The 16,887-nt window shown below is 43.6% G+C and overlaps 1 protein-coding gene across 1 annotated transcript in view; it reads left to right on the top strand.

The window, feature by feature from the left end:
* Positions 1-16,653, top strand: part of TTC8 (tetratricopeptide repeat domain 8) — a 31,179-nt gene extending 14,526 nt beyond the window's left edge. The window contains exons 6-14 of the mRNA XM_040411580.1: positions 791-835; positions 1,614-1,699; positions 3,231-3,318; positions 4,128-4,238; positions 5,534-5,673; positions 7,776-7,950; positions 13,064-13,186; positions 15,474-15,557; positions 15,907-16,653. Of these exons, the coding sequence (XP_040267514.1) occupies positions 791-835; positions 1,614-1,699; positions 3,231-3,318; positions 4,128-4,238; positions 5,534-5,673; positions 7,776-7,950; positions 13,064-13,186; positions 15,474-15,557; positions 15,907-16,023 (969 nt within the window). The 3' untranslated portion in view covers positions 16,024-16,653. The remainder of the gene's footprint in view (positions 1-790; positions 836-1,613; positions 1,700-3,230; positions 3,319-4,127; positions 4,239-5,533; positions 5,674-7,775; positions 7,951-13,063; positions 13,187-15,473; positions 15,558-15,906) is intronic.
* Positions 16,654-16,887: the final 234 nt, after the last annotated feature.

Genomic DNA, 16,887 nt, shown 5'->3' with positions numbered 1-16,887 from the left:
TTAGTATCCAGGGAGGGCAGAAAGCAGGCAGCTGTGTGTGGTGGTGTCCTCCGTGTAATTAGTTGTGTCTTAATGTAATGTCTATTGCTTTGTCATCTCTATAACTAAAGTATTTGTGTGGGGGTTGTATGTTACTCCTGGGGTATGTGAAGGTCTGTATATAATACACAAAGCAAGTGAGCTGCTTAGAAAACAAAGATAACCGCCTGGGAACCAGTAGCGGACTGCCCTGGGAAAAAAACTGAAAGTGGCCTCATTTTGTAGGCGGGTCCAAGCTGAAAGAAGGTGGGGCAACAGAAGTAGGTGGGGCCAACAATACCCTAGTGCAGAACAAAATACCGCCCCAGCAGAACCAAATACCACAGTATGAAACTGTATCATCGTCCTGAGGACCGCAATACAGTTGAATTCAGGAGGACACCTGCGGCTGCTGGACGGGTGCATAAGTGCTTAATGCTGAGAGCATCAGATCTTTATGTACCTGGCTGGTGGCCAACAGGGGGGTTTGGGCGGCTCTCTAGGCATCGGCCCACCAGGAAATTTCCCTGTCGGGTCTGTGGTCAGTCCACCCATGCTGGGAACAGAACAAAGGGACAGAATACGGAGATGTATATACATATCTCCCATTCCCAATAAGAATTTTTCCTTTTTTCACACAGCACAGCCTGCTCATAGCATTCCTACCACAATGTCAGTGCTTTCTTTAGATTCCAAAAATTACTGCAAAATGTTTCTGCATGATGCTTCTCTATTTCGATCTGTCTCATGGTTTTCTTTTCCTTTCTTGCAGACGTTGTTTGAATACATATTCCACCATGAAAACGATGTGAAGAACGTAAGACTTTCCTTTTTAACTTGTACTCTAAATATATGTATTTATTGTACGTCAGTGAGGAACAATATAAAAAAAAAACAACAACTCACTAGTAACCTGTAATATACCCCATAAGGGTACATTTCCCACATAAAGAAAAATGATCCCATATTGCTCAGCGATGAAAATAGGTATTAATTCCATTATGGCAAGGTGAAAAAACATTTTCTGTCATTAGTTACATTCATGGCAGTCTTTGACTGTTTGCTCTGTTAAAGGGGTTGTTCCACAGGATAGGGGGTAACTAGCTGATTGTGGGGAGTCCAATTGCTGTACTCGGCTTTCTCTGGCATTCCCACAGAGAATGAATGGGTGGCAGTGTGCATGCACCAGAACGGGTGAACGGGACCCCCAGTGGGGTTACCAGCAGTCAGACCCCCAGCGATCAGCTAGCTATCTTAAAAAAGTGGCACAACCTCTTTAGGTTGAATGTGGTAAGTTAAAGGCCTTAGCCCACAAAAAGTGCTTATTCAATTATGTGATCAGTGTCGGATCACTGGAGATCCAATATCTGGGACGTCCAGCGATCCAGAGAACAAAGGATCCCCACAGGTTATGAGGAAGCAATAGGTGAATGTCATTGAAGGGCATGCCTGGAGATGCCTTTATAGTCTATCGACAGAGCAGATCAAGTCACCTGGTCAGACCAGTATGAATCTATGAGAATATGGCAGGAGCTGTCTAAGACTGTTAGACCTAAGCCCTGAGAATTGAATAATTAAACACATTTGTTTTCCAGGCCTTGGAGCTTGCCGCTTTAGCCACTGAAAATGCCCAATACAAGGACTGGTGGTGGAAGGTTCAGCTGGGGAAATGCTACTACAGGTATGGCCTGGCTGAGCCTGATTCGTCTTTGGCACTGTCATTATGAAATGTACACGTATTTAATCTGACAGTAACTCTTTGTTCCCAGTGACTTCTGCTGCTGCATAATACTTATTGTGTACCATGGTCTCATGTAACGCTTTGCATCATTTATTTATCATCATCATTTTCTGGTAACGATCTCCTTTGCTTGCAGTACTCTTCCTGACCACCTGGTGTGCTGTTGATTTGTAGTATGCCAGTGAGATGCAGAAGCCAGCGCACTTTGGTTGGTTTTTAGTACGGCTTGTAAAGCACCATCTAGTGGTCGGAATCTAAATTGCTGTAACTGATGTGTTTTGCTCCAAACTTTGCTGTAAACTTTTGCATAGTGATCAGTTATTTGTTTTGTTACAAGAAATATCAGCGTTCTGGCCATTTAACGCATATCATACTTTTCTGTGATGTCACCTATGTAATGTACATTTAAGATGTTTTGTTAAGAGGGAGAAATATGTGGTATCACATGCGCACCATCCCAGCATATGACATGGGTGCGACTGCAAGGGGTTGATCTATCGCCACTCACTCAGTCTTGTGCTCACCTACCACTTTAAGCTACAGATTAAGAATAAATCTCACCCCAAATACATGCTGCCACTACCTGTCAATACAGCTGATGATCCGTTAACACACAAGGGCACACAGACACACAGCGCCTTCAGACATCACTCAGCCTTCTATGCCATCTATGTCAGATAGGTGCGGTTCCAATCACTGGGACCTGCTCCTATTTCCAGAACGGGGCACCTGAACTGAAGGAGACCACATCGCGCAGGCACAAATTGATCTCTATTCACTGCTATGAAAGTTCCAAAAATGGCTGAGCAAGCATGCTTGGCTATTTTCGGAATCCCATAGCAGTGAATGGAGAGCGCATGGCCACTTCTCCATTAACTGCTACGGGACTCCCAGAAATAGCGAAGCCAGCGCTCCGTTATTTTTGGAACTCAGATAGCAATAAATGGAGGGTGGCCGTACTTGCACGGTGCGCTCTCCTTCTCTTCTGGGGACCCGTTCTGGAGATAGGTGTGGGTCCCACCTCTATGACCCACTCTTATCGAATATTGATGGCATATCGTAGCGGTATGCCATCAATGTTTGATACTAAATAGCTGATTATCCTGTAACTCGCCCACTATGGTAAATGGGAGAAGTTCACTTTAGACAGACCGAGGTCCGTTTGCTGTTCTTTGAACGCAAATGAAACCAGTCCGCGGTGTCCCGTCTTATATTTTGTACTGACCAGGAAAAAAAAAAAACACAGCTCTGTTTCCTGCAATATAAATCCCATCGACATATTAAAAGGGGCTTTTTCTCCAGAAATGAACCATTTTTGCGTCCAATGACATACAGTCATGTTGCCTAATCATTACATGTGGTCATTTTAAATATGAAATCTGCCTGCAAAACATAAGGTGACTCTAGTGATCACTGAGGATCAGCGATTCTGTAATTACCACCTTACACCTTGTTTTGTTGCTTCCTATAGATTGGGCTTGTTACGTGAAGCAGAAAATCAGTTTAAATCTGCACTCGTGCATCAGGACATGGTTGATACAGTCCTTTATATAGGAAAAGTAAGTTCCTGGGATTTATATTATTATCACATTATAGGACGTTCAGGATGTTTGCTTGTAAAGGGTCAACGAGTTTTCAGAAAACGGAGGGACTTATCAAAGGCTTTGATTGGTGGGGGTCTGAGCGATGAGACTTCCACCGATCACTAGAACTAGGAGAGAGAATTGCTTGTCTATCGTGCTCTCGCTTCCTCTCCTGCAGTGAAGTGAGCGAAAGCATGATATCAGTGCGCCTCTTTTCGTTTTAGCGGTTTGTGCGGTTCTCAGCACTCAGACCCCCACTGATCAAAATTTTGATATGTCTCCATGACATATCAAACGTTCTCTGAAAATTCAGTGACCCTTTAAAGGGCCACACATTGCAAGATGTCTGGAAACATGGAAACAATGTTTCCCGCGATAAATCAATTACAAATATAGTTCAAGTCATTTGTTGCTCTTGCATACGCTGTTTGCAGGCTTTCTACAGGAACTTGAAGTAGAATAGAGGAATTGGATTGTAGTTGGGGTGAGTTTAGAAGCTCCAGACTTGCAGTAAGGATTCTGCACCGCAATTATATAGTGAATAAAAATACAATACATGTGTACGTGGAATTAAAATACAATACGTGTGAATGGGCTTTTGAAAGCCACGTGTACATGTAGCGGGAAAAAAAAAGCATAGAAAATCTAGTATGCTGTAATTTGTGCTGCTGCGGATTTGCCATTGTGGGAAGTGAGGACTAAGCCTTATTGTATTAGGTTCTATTTCATTTACGTTGATTTATTATGTTTTTTTTTGGTTACAGAGTTTCTTCCATGTATTTCAGGTTTACGCCCGCATGGACCAGCCTCTGACGGCACTCTCTATGTATAAACAAGGTCTGGACCGGTTTCCTAAAGAAGTGACCCTTCTGTGTGCTGTGGCTCGCATTCACGAGGTTGGAGTCTTCAGTCATTTTGGTTGTGTCCTGCCAAAAAAAAAAAATTCCTTCCTTATGCATATTTCCATAATGAGCATCCCATCCACCTTTGGTGTGTCTTTGCATGCTGCTGATAAATCTACTTTAGGCCCCAGGCCCTTTCACACGGGCAAGATTTCCGCGCGGGTGCAATGCGTGAGGTGAACGCATTGCACCTGCACTGAATCCGGACCCATTCATTTCTATGGGGCTGTGCACATGAGCGGTGATTTTCACGCATCACTTGTGCGTTGTGTGAAAATCGCAGCATGCTCTATATTGTACGCAGGCCCCATAGAAGTGAATGGGGGTGCGTGGAAATCGCACCGCATCCGCAAATAAGTGCGGATGCGGTGCGATTTTTCACGCACGGTTGCTAGGAGACTATCGGGATGGGGACCCGATCATTATTATTTTCCCTTATAACATGGTTATAAGGGAAAATAATAGCATTCCTAATACAGAATGCATAGTACAATAGGGCTGGAGGGGTTAAAAAAAATAATAATAATAATTTAACTCGCCTTAATCCACTTGTTCGCGCAGCCCGGCTTCTCTTCTGTCTTCATCTTTGCTGTGCACAGGAAAAGGACCTGTGGTGACGTCACTACACCCATCACATGGTCCGTCACATCACCATCACCATGGTAAAAGATCATGTGATGAGCGCAGTGACGTCATCAAAGGTCCTATTCCTCAAAGAGGAAGACAGAAGAAATGCGGGCTGCGCGAACAAGTGAATTAAGGTGAGTTAATTATTATTATTTTTTTAACCCCTCCAGCACCATTTTACTATCCATTCTGTATTCAGAATGCTATTATTTTCCCTTATAACCATGTTATAAGGGGAAATAATACAATCTACACAACCTTGAACCCAAACCTGAACTTCTGTGAAGAAGTTTGGGTCTGGGTACCACATTCAGTTTTTTATCACGCGCGTGCAAAACGCATTACACCCGCGCGATAAAAACTGAACAACGTAACGCAATCGCAGTCAAAACTGACTGCAATTGGGTACCTACTCGCGCGGGTTTGCTGCAACGCACCCGGACCTTATCCGGACACGCTCGTCTGCAAGGGGCCTTACTGTGGCATTGTAACGAGTCAAAATTTGCACATGCAAGGAAAAATATGAAAATGGAAATTTAGATGTGGGGACAACATTTTTATTTGTAATTATTGTTTATTGTACAGTCTTTACCTGTTCTACAACCAAAGCTATAGTATCCTGATATCATATATCATTCCGTCTTGCCCATCCTGTCATTCAGGAAATGAATAATCTGACGTCTGCCACAGAGTATTACAAAGATGTTCTCAAACAGGACAACACTCACGTGGAGGCCATCGCCTGTATAGGAAGTAACCACTTTTATACTGACCAGCCGGAGGTCGCGCTGCGGTTTTACAGGTGAGTAGTATAGTGTGGCTGTCATAGGCCATAGAGGTTATGATGAAAGTTAACGGGGTTGGCCAGTTTACATTGACATTTCTCAAAATGCCATAAACGGTCATGTGTGCTCTATACAGGCATACAGGACTTTGTACTGTCTCCCAGCTCTGAGAGTAGGCCCCAGGCATTCTCTGCATCCATAGGCTGTAAGAAAACAGAACTAGTCATGTAACTGCTTAGTTAGGCTATTCCTGGCTACCGTTACTTCTGTGCAGGCGCTGAATAGCAAGAGGGCCCTTCCATCGCATGCATACTTGTAAATCTGCAGTCTGTGTCTGATGTCTACTTGCCATTCAGCACCTGCGCAGAAGTACTGGAAGGCAGGAACAGACAAAGTGGTCCTATGAACAAGTCACAAGACCTCTGCCATCTTGCAGCCTACTTGGCTTGTAGGATGCTTGGTGGGTACTTTACTCCACCGATGCTAGTTCAGCCGGGAGCCTTCCCTGGCAGCCGCACGGATGTTGCCCTGTGCATTGGGGACCACAAATTGCGGCCCCCAATGCACGGAACGGCCGAACAATGGCCGTATGAATGAGCCCTTATTGTCAGAAGCCAGAAGTTTATTTTCACTTGTGAAAGATTTGTTTTGGCGACTGTCCTATTCGTTTTACCACGGTTTGCAGAAATCCATGCGCCTGCTGCAGTAACAAACCCATTCAGCTATATGGAACAGATTTTCAGTAGCAGAAATTTCTCCAGTAGATCTGTGTGTGACTATACCCTAAGGCCTCTTTGACACGGGGGCGTCGCGTGTGAGGGCCGGATAGGATGCGGGTGCGTTGCTGGAAAATGCGCAATTTTTGCGCATGAGTGCAAAACGTTTTAATGCGTTTTGCACGCGCGTGAGATAAATCAGCATGTTTGGTACCAAGACCCGAACCCCTTCACAGAAGTTCGAGTTTGGGATCGGTGTTGTGTAAATTTTATTATTTTCCCTTATAACATGGTTATAAGGGAAAATAATAGCATTCTTAATACAGAATGCATAGTAAATTAGGGATAAAGGGGTTAAAAAAATAAATAAAAATTAAACTCCTCTTATCCACTTGTTCGCGTAGCCCGGCTTGTCTTCTTTCTTCTTTAAGGACCTGGGAGGAAAAGGATCTTCAGTGATGAGCGCAGTGACATCACCGAAGGTCCTTTTCCTCCCAGGCCTTCAAAGAAGAAGAAATAAGAGAAGCCGGCTGCGCGAACAAGTGGATAAGATGAGTTTAATTATTTTTAATTTTTTTTTAACCCCTCTATCCCTAATTTACTTAGCATTCTGTATTAAGAATGATATTATTTTCCCTTATAATCATGTTATAAGGGAAAATAATAATGATCGGGTCTCCATCCCGATCATCTCCTAGCAACCATGCGTGAAAATCGCACCGCATCCGCACTTGCTTGCGATTTTCACGCTGCCCCATTCACTTCTATGGGGCCTGCGTTGCGTGAAAAACGCAGAATATAGAGCATGCTGCGATTTTTCACGCAACGCACAAGTGATGCGTGAAAATCACCGCTCATGTGCACAGCCCCATAGAAATGAATGGGTCCGAATTCAGTGCGGGTGCAATGCGTTCACCTCACGCATTGCACCCACGCGGAAAACTCGCCCGTGTGAAAGAGGCCTAAGGGTGGATTCACCCATTGCATACTTGTTGCGGAATTCCATAACAAAGTAGAGTATAACGTTGGTGATTAGAGTTTTAACTTGCAGCGTAAACGAAAAAAAGGATTTGAGGCATATTGTGGATTTTCAATCTGTTGCAGATATGGTGAGGACTTTTAATGTGGATTTTATTCATTGCAACTTTTTTTTCCTCCTAGCCTGCGGCTTCATGGTGATCTTGTCTGCGGCACCCATTGTTTTCCCACAGATTCGCTATATAGCGGTGCAGCCATTGAACTGAATTGGAGTTATAAGTTGTCGTGACCCCGTCAGGTCAGTGGCTGCACTGGTTCACAGCGAGGTTTGGTTGTGCCACAAGTGTTTCCTGGATGATCACCCTGTAGCCCCAGTCTTTAGCCGCCACCACTTCTCTCCAATAACAGTAGTCTTTATTTCACAGGCGTCTTCTACAGATGGGTGTCTACAACTGCGAGCTGTTCAACAATCTGGGGCTGTGCTGTTTCTATGCTCAGCAGTATGACCTTATCCTAACCTCTTTTGAGAGGGCGCTGTCCCTGGCTGAGAATGACGAGGAGGTCGCCGAGGTCTGGTACAACTTAGGACACGTTGCTGTGGTATGTCCATACATTGATGACAACAATGGCAATTTTTTTAATTTATTTTTTTAATAGTGATTATATTTAATGAGTTTTAGAGGCTGAAAATGTGTCCAGATCAGATTCTGCATAATATTACTTGTCAAAAGAGGGAGCGCTGAACTGTGCATGCATGAGCAGGATAGTTTTTCACCCTCTAGGTCTAAAGGAATGTTCACTGACAGCAAGCAGAGAATATAAAAATGGTGAGGAATTGAAACCCTAAGGCTACATGCACACGACCGTATGTGTTTTGCGGTCCGCAAATTGCGGATCCGCCAAAAAAAAGGATGACGTTCCGTATGGCATCCGTTTTTTTTGCGGATCCATTGTACGAATGCCTATCCTTGTCTGCAAACTAGAAAAAAATAGGACATGCACTATTTTTTTTTTTGCGGAGCAACGGAACGGACATACTGATGTGGACAGCACACGGTGTGCATCCTATCCGCAAAAAAACCGGATCGGACACGGAAACTAATTACGGTCGTGTGCATGAGGCCTAAGCCTTTTGGGGCAAATGCAGAATGTTTTATTTTGCGAGGAGTACGTTACAGAAAAGCCCTTAGGGTGGCTGCGCACAGTGCAGATTTATGTGCAGAAAATTTGCACCAAAACTGAACCAAAAAAGCACATAAATCCACGCTATTAATCACTTTTTTGTGTATTTTTAGCCCCTCTTTTTTTTTTATGTGCAGCTTTTCTGCAGATCTCGCCCTTCCATTGTAAAGGGAGAAATCGGCACAAGAAAAACGCAACAACAATTGATATCCTGCAGATTTCAAAATCCGCATAGCAGGTCAGTTTCTGCACCTAAGGAGGAAAAAAAAAGCAAAGTGTACATGAGGGTTGTCTAATCTCGTATACTTTTGCTGGTACTGTATGACCCCGAGGTTGTTCCTCATGAAAATCCTTAAGGAAAAAAAATGCACGTAAACTGCATCATGTGCAGGCACCCTTAAAGACTGCTGCAATCTGAAATTCCTAATTGTCGATTGATTCTGAACCATGTATAGACTCTATAAGGGTGCTGCCACACGTCGCAGCAGGGCTGTGTTTTGGATGAGGCAAAAAAAATGCATCATTTAGACGACTGTATCCATTTTTGCTATCCGCAAATTGCAGATTCACAAACCACGGATACCGGCCGCGTGCATTCCGCATTTTACGGAACAAAATTGCCAGCCCCATGATAGAAATGCCTACTCTTGTCCGCAATTTTAGACAAGAATAGGACATGTTTTATCTTTTTTGCCGGGCCACGGAACTGTAGTACGGATGCGGACAGCACACTGTGTGCTGTCCGCATTTTTTGTGGCGCCATTGAAATTGCGGAACCGATGTGGACACAAATATGCGGTCATGTGAATGGGCCCTAACTGTGTTTATGCTGCTTCTCCTTTCAGCAAGGAATTAATGAATGTAACTCAAGTTTGCTGTGTGTGATTTGAAATTATTTTACTTTGCAGCAGAACAGTGGATGGGGTCATTTACAAAGACCAGCATTCAACGCATGCCGCGCCATTTTTTGAAGTTAGGCGCCTCCTCGGGCAGTCCCTACGCATTGAGTAAAAAAATGACTCCACTTCCTGAGTGGAGTAGTTTTTCGCCACAGTTATGCCTGTTTCCAGGTGAAAGTGTTAGTAAATTTACTGGGGCCTATCTTCGCTCCCAACAACTCCCAAGTGACGTGGATGTTAGTAAATGACCCTCGATATGTTGATGCAGAAACTCCACGCCATTTTTTTTTTTTTTTTTATGCATTCTTTTGCCGAACCCAAACTATGTAACCTGGCTGAGACTAACCCTGTCATGTTATTCTCTTGGTAAGGGCTCATGCACACGACAGTGCCGTTTTTTGCGGTCCGAAAATTGCGGATCCGCAAAAGAACTGATGCCGCCCGTGTGCCTTGCGCAATTTGTGGAACGGAACAGGAGATCCATTATAGAAATGCCTATTCTTGTCCCCAAAACTGACAAGAATAGGACATGCCTTATAATTTTTGCAGGGCCACGGAACGGAGCAACGGATGCGGACCGCACACAGATTGCTATCCGCATCTTTTGCGGACCCATTAAAATGAATGGTTCCGTATACGGAATCAAAATATGGCCAGTGTACGGAACGCAAAAAAACTTTGTGTGCATGAGCCCTAACTGTGTGGATTTTTGTCTACAAATTTTTTTTTATAAACTTTCTAAATTCACTAAACAGAACTTCTTGGGCTGCCTGCACACCTTGCGGGTTAGGCACAGTTCTCACACAGTAAAACCGCAGTATAATACAGTACCAGCAAAGTGAACGAGATGACACAAATCTCATGTACATTTTGCTTATTTTTTTCCATGCGGAAATTGACCTGACTTCACCAGTTTCCAAGCAAGAGTGAGATCTGCAGAATTAGACGCTGTGTAAGGCCACTTTCACACTTGCGTTTTTGCCTGATCTGGTAGGGATCAGCAAAAACGCTTCAGTTACTGATAATACAACCATCTGCATCCGTTATGAATGGATCCGGTTGTATTATCTTTAACATAGCCAAGACGGATCCGTCATGAACTCCATTGAAAGTCAATGGAGGACGAATCCATTTTCTATTATGTCCAAGAAAACTGATCCGTCTCCATTGACTTGCATTGTGGGTCATGCCGGATCCGTTTTTGCTCTGCATCCCAGGACTGAAAGAAAACCGCAGATTGCTGAGTTTTGCTCTACGCTATGGCAACGCAACCAAACTGAACGGAATGCATTTTGGAGCGCTCCGTTCTGTTCAGTTATGTTTTGTCCCCATTGACAATGAATGGGGACAAAACAGAAGCATTTTTCTCCGGTATTGAGACCCTATGACGGATCTCAATACTGTAAAATGTAAACGCTAGTGTGAAAGTAGCCTTATACTGGCCAAGGATCACTATGGACAGATAAGTGGATCTTCCATTGTTAATGGCTGCACAGTTAACCTGCGAAACCACACGGCCATTGACAATGAATAAGAAGTAATCAATTCTTAATGATCTATTTCATAACCGCTGTAGCTTGCATTGCCATACAGCTTTTGGCCACATATGGCCTTTCCATCTGGCTTGATGCTTACCTTCACTGCACCTATTAGTGTTCACCTTTTAAAGATTTACGCTAATTAACCACTATCCATCATGATAAACCTTTGTCTTCTGCACAGAGGATCTGAAGCATGACCAATGATCTGCTGATGCCAGATTAAATAGTCTCTTCAATTATTCAGTACCCGCTCCCTAAAGCCAGGGCTAAGTTTGTGTAAGACTTATTGCAGCTGCTTCATCAATGCCCTCGACTCTGGAAATCTGCTGTGAGGCAGAGAATATATGGGCACGAGCGGTCTGTCATTTGTAATTGTGATGTCACCTTCGCCGCATGGCAGGTTAGTCAAAGAGCAGCAGAGTAGCAGAACAGTAAGGCTAAGTTCACACGGGCGTTGCGGGAAAATTTGCGGGTGCGTTATGGGAACACCCGGGATTTTTCCGCGTGAGTGCAAAACATTGTAATGCGTTTTGCACTCGCATGAGAAAAATCGTGCATGTTTGGTACCCAAACCCGAACTTCTTCACAGAAGTTCGGGTTTGGGATCAGTGTTCTGTAGATTGTATTATTTTCCCTTATAACATGGTTATAAGGGAAAATAATAGCATTCTGAATACAGAATGCATAGTAAAACAGCGCTGGAGGGGTTAAAAAATAATAATAATAATAATAATTTTAACTCCCCTTAGTCCACTTGATTGTGCAGACCGGCATCTCCTTCTGTCTCCTTTGCTGAACAGGACCTTTGGTGACGTCACTCCGGTCATCACATGATCCATCACTATGGTAAAAGATCATGTGATGGATCATGTGATGACCGGAGTGACGTCACCAAAGGTCCTGTTCATGTAATGAATGCTCACCACAGGTCCTGTTCAGCAAAGGAGACAGAAGGAGATGCCGGTCTGCACGATCAAGTGGACTACGGTGAGTTAAATTATTATTATTTTTTTAACCCCTCCAGCGCTGTTTTACTTTGCATTCTGTATTCAGAATGCTATTATTTTCCCTTATAACCATGTTATAAGGGAAAATAATAATGATCGGGTCTCCATCCCAATCGTCTCCTAGCAACCGTGCGTGAAAATCGCACCGCATCCGCACTTGCTTGCGGATGCTTGCGATTTTCACGCAACCCCATTCACTTCTATGGGGCCTGCGTTGCGTGAAAAACGCAGAATATAGAGCATGCTGCGATTTTATTTTATTTTATTTATTTATTTCCACGAAACGCACAAGTGATGCGTGAAAATCACCGCTCATCTGAAAAGCCCCATTGAAATGAATGGGTCAGGATTCAGTGCGGGTGCAATACGTTCACCTACCGCATTGCGAGGAAGGGGTAAGGAAGGGGTTAGTTCAGTCTCATCAGAAAATTACCCTCATTTATTTTAGGAACTACCTGCATATACGATTTATGACGTATTTTTCCTACAATATTTAATATGTGTGAGCATGCATATGTTTGTTTGATGTGTTTATGAATTTTTAATAGTTTTTTATAGTGTCATTACGATTTGTTTTTCATTTATTAAATTTGAGTGTGATCACCATAATTATTGTGTATTCATTTGAAGCCACACATACAGAGTGCCAGTCCACAATTTACAAGTAATTCCAATATTTTTCTCTGTACGGGTGATACAGCCATTTGGACTAGAGCACCTGTTCCCTGTCACATAAGAGTGAGCTATTCCTACTACTTTTTTCTCAAACAACTGGCGTAAAAATGTTTGTAAATGACCCCCAGTGAGTGACTACTCCTATAAAAATGCAATTAAGATTTCCCACATGCATGTCCACCTCCCCACCTCATCTGCTCCTTTCTGGAGTTCCACAGGAGACCTCTGTTCTGCCGATATATGGGCATCCTAGAGTTGGCTGCACAGTGCACCATTAGTACTTGCCAGTCCTTGTTCTTGCGCTACCCGCCACTCCTCTCTAACATGGATAAATCCTATGTAGCCGCAGGTATTGGTTTTTACGTAATTGCTGTTATGTGATGTTTCCTTTCTTCTGTATTTGATTTAGGGCATTGGAGACCTGAATCTGGCTTACCAGTGCTTTAAGCTGACTTTGGGCAATAACAATGACCATGCCGAAGCGTACAATAATCTCGCAGTACTGGAAATGCGTAAAAATCATATTGAGCAGGTCAGTCTCAGACTCTTCATGGCAATTTCCTGCATTTTTTTTTTTTTAACTCTTTCGGTGTGCAGTGGGGCACATTTATCAAGCTCACCTTTTTTTGGCCATAAAATTTAGAGCGGCGTATTTTATTCTGCGGTCTTTCTTTTGCAGAGAATTTATTAAAAGTCGCACAGCTGTTGATATAGACTGTGCATATTCTTATTAATCTGACCTCTGGTGGTTGTTTTTTCAGTTAGACAGGTTCATATTCACTTATTCTGGTCCAATTTATTTCCGCATGAAAAAAGTCGCATCTTTGTTCCCATGTCTCCTGGAAAGTGCGACTTTTAATGCAGCAAGAACCACTGAAACCAGACGAAGAAAGGTACGCCAGCCCCGGAGTGGTTTAGAAATTAGATTGTTTTTGCGACCAATTCGGGCACACAAAAAAAGGCGCGCCTACATAAATAGGTTGGGAAAAAAGTCGCAAAAGTTAGAAAACTTCTAGTCTAAAAAAATCAAAATAGTGGTATGAGGCACAAAAGGCCCCAAAACAGGAGGAATTTCAGTAGTAATATAAGACTGCCTAAATCAGAATTTTATTAGCCTAAAACCACGCGCAAACACTTTCGTAAAATTTAGTAGGAAAAGTGGCTACATCCCCCGCTATCGTGAAAAAAAGGTGCTCAAGCCGTATGACTCACCCAGTCAAATAAAATAATTAATAGTAATATGTAATGGGAAAGGACAGGCACTCTACATTCAAAAATCCAGAAATGGAATAAACGCCTGATAGTATATATCAATAGATGTAAATTTATTATAGAACCAAAAAGGCAAGCAAAAAAAAATAAAAATAAAACATCAAGCAAATCCTGCGATAAGGTGTAACAGATAGTAAAATAAAAAAAAGACCGCAACAATGTATTACTAATAAAATAGGGTTATAAACCATATAATTGGGGTATGGCAATGTTTGGTTAAAGGGAGTCTGTCACTACAATTTGCCCTTATAGACCACTTACATAGCACTGTAGCATAACTATAGATCAGTCAGATGGTACCTTTTTGTTTGGATGTTCACCAGGGGCAAAAACAGAGGTTTTTTTTATTTATTTTTTATTCATATGTAAATGAGGGCTCGCAAGTGCCCAGGGGCGGCAAGTGCCCGGGCAGCTCGTCCGTCTTCTCACATAACCCCTCCCCAGCCTGTTGCTTGGCCCGCCATGTAAGCCTCTTACGTCGTCCAGTGTACTGGCCGATATCCCGCCCGCGCATGCGCACTGCATGGAATGATGCTGCTGCCCACAATGGTCATCACAGTGCGCATGCGCTGGCGGGATATCGGCCAGTACACTGGACGACGTAAGAGGCTTACATGGCGGGCCAAGCAACAGGCTGGGGAGGGGTTATGTGAGAAGACGGACGAGCTGCCCGGGCACTTGCCACCCCTGGGCACTTGCGAGCCCTCATTTACATATGAATACAACTCAGTTTTTGCCCCTGGTGAACATCCAAACACAAGAATGGCTGAAACTGATGAAGTGGATCGATATTAAGGTAGTCTATCGGCTGATATCACCATATATTTCTCATTAAAAAAAATCCCAATAATGATAATCAAATAGGTACGGCAATGGTAGTCGGGTAGTTGATATGCAAATTGCGGTCCCGTGTAAATAATGTCCTTCAATAGACAGTCAGTTGAAGTAATGTAGCATCCCTCCACATACTCTCAGCATCAGCTACACTGGCATCATTTACAGACGTGGGTATAGCCGCATAAACAGACAGAAGCGGTCCAGTGTTCCACTGAGCTAACTGTGGCGTCCCACGTAGCACCAGCACTGTGACCGCAGTTACCGGTCTCGGCGTCTTGAGCCGCTTCGGCCGTCTCTGTTACGTCTCCTTAGCGTACGTACTCTGAGAACCTTGTGAGTGCGGCGTCTGTGATGTAGCGGGCCACGTGTTAGTAGTCGTGCTGTAGCGGATGAATCTTGCATAAGGGACTGTGCATATAGATTGGAAGCGCTTCCAAAGGATTATGGTATTAGTAGTCCATCATATATAGGTGCGGGTATTATCCAAATTTTGCCAAACGCGTTTTGGGGTCTTATCCTGACTCCTTCATCAATGGTCCACTGATGGAGTCAGGATAAGACCCCGAAACGCGTTTGGTATAAATTTATCAGGCGTTTATTCCATTTCTGGATTTCAGAATGCAGAGTGCATGTCCTTTCACGTTACATATACTATTAATACTTTAGTAAATGTGCCCAGTGTATTATAGTCTCCTTTTTTTTTATTGCAGGCCCGAGCTCTCCTACAGACATCTTCTGCCCTTGCCCCTCACATGTACGAGCCGCATTTCAACTTTGCCTGCCTCTCTGACAAGGTGAGCATGTATTTGTACTGTTTAGATTGCATCTAGCTCATACAACATCTTCTTCCCTTTCATAACCTAAACTTGTAGAGGGACCTAGCTTTGCATGGATTTTTCGAGTGGTTCATAATGTGTCTTGGTTTTTGGGCGTTGACAGGTAGGTCTGCATCCAAATTCTCCACTATGGCCTTTTTGTATTCAGTTGTGGCGATTTTGGTTTTTACACAACTGCTTTGGCACGGAAAGGGTCAACATTCTGTTTTTTTTTTTTTTTTTTTTTATGTGGTTGCCTCCATAGACCTCGTTTGCTTTGTGTAAAATAGCAGAGAACCCTTTAACCCCTTGCCACCTTGTCTTGCAGATTGGAGACCTCCAGAGCAGCTACATCGCCGCTCAGAAGTCGACAGCTGCGTTTCCTGACCACGTGGAAAGTCATCAACTCCTGGAAAAGTTGCGGCAGCATTTTGCAATGATTTGAGCCGATCGGTCACACTCAGCTGATGATGGTCTCTAGAAAGCACCGAAGGCCATGTAGAAAAAGAGATTTAACATTAACCGTTGGTTATTGCTCCGGCACATGGTGACATGGTTCTGCTGGTAACACGAATGTATACAGGAGATGGTTAGAAAACCATTTGACCTTTCACTCTGGATATTGCGACCACGGCTATGAAGCATTTTTTTTTTTTTTTTTTTTTTTTTTTTTTATGGTTGGTCGTTCATTTGTTCATGCTCTTTTGCCCAGCAGAGCAACTGCTGACCAACGATGTGTCGAAAAAATATATGGCTCTGCCATGTTAGGACTTCCCATCCCGTAGTCAGTCCTGATTATAAGTTTATCTTGCAATCAGTTGCTCTTTCTCCCTGATTGTATGTGTGTACAGCCGGTCATTGTAGATGGCTGTCAGAAAACGCTCGTTTGACTGATGGCATTTTGTCTTGAAATGCCCACCACGTGTTCTGAATGGGGAGAGGGGAGACCTCTCTGACGACACCTCTGTCCCCTCCAGACACCTCTCCAAGAATATAAGGATTGGACATGCTGAAATCTGACATGTAAATCAAGCTTAAAGGGGTTGTGCGGCAATGTATATTGATGACCTATCCTCGCGATCAATATCTGATCAGTGGGGGGTCCTACACTCAACACTCCCGCTGATCAGCTGTTTGAAGAGGAGGTGGTGTTCCATATGAGCGCTGCTTCCTGTTCATTACCCTATGTGCAGGGGCGTAGCTATAGGGGGTGCAGAGGTAGCAGTCGCTACCAGGCCCAGGAGCCTGAGGGGGCCCAAAGACCCTTGTGGTGCATAAGAAGACACCAGTATTATAGAAAGTGCATGCT

Source organism: Bufo bufo, chromosome 11 (assembly GCF_905171765.1).
Source record: "Bufo bufo chromosome 11, aBufBuf1.1, whole genome shotgun sequence".
NCBI lineage: Eukaryota > Metazoa > Chordata > Amphibia > Anura > Bufonidae > Bufo > Bufo bufo.
Note: the sequence above shows the minus strand (reverse complement) of the source record. Positions and strands in the feature narration are given on the sequence as shown.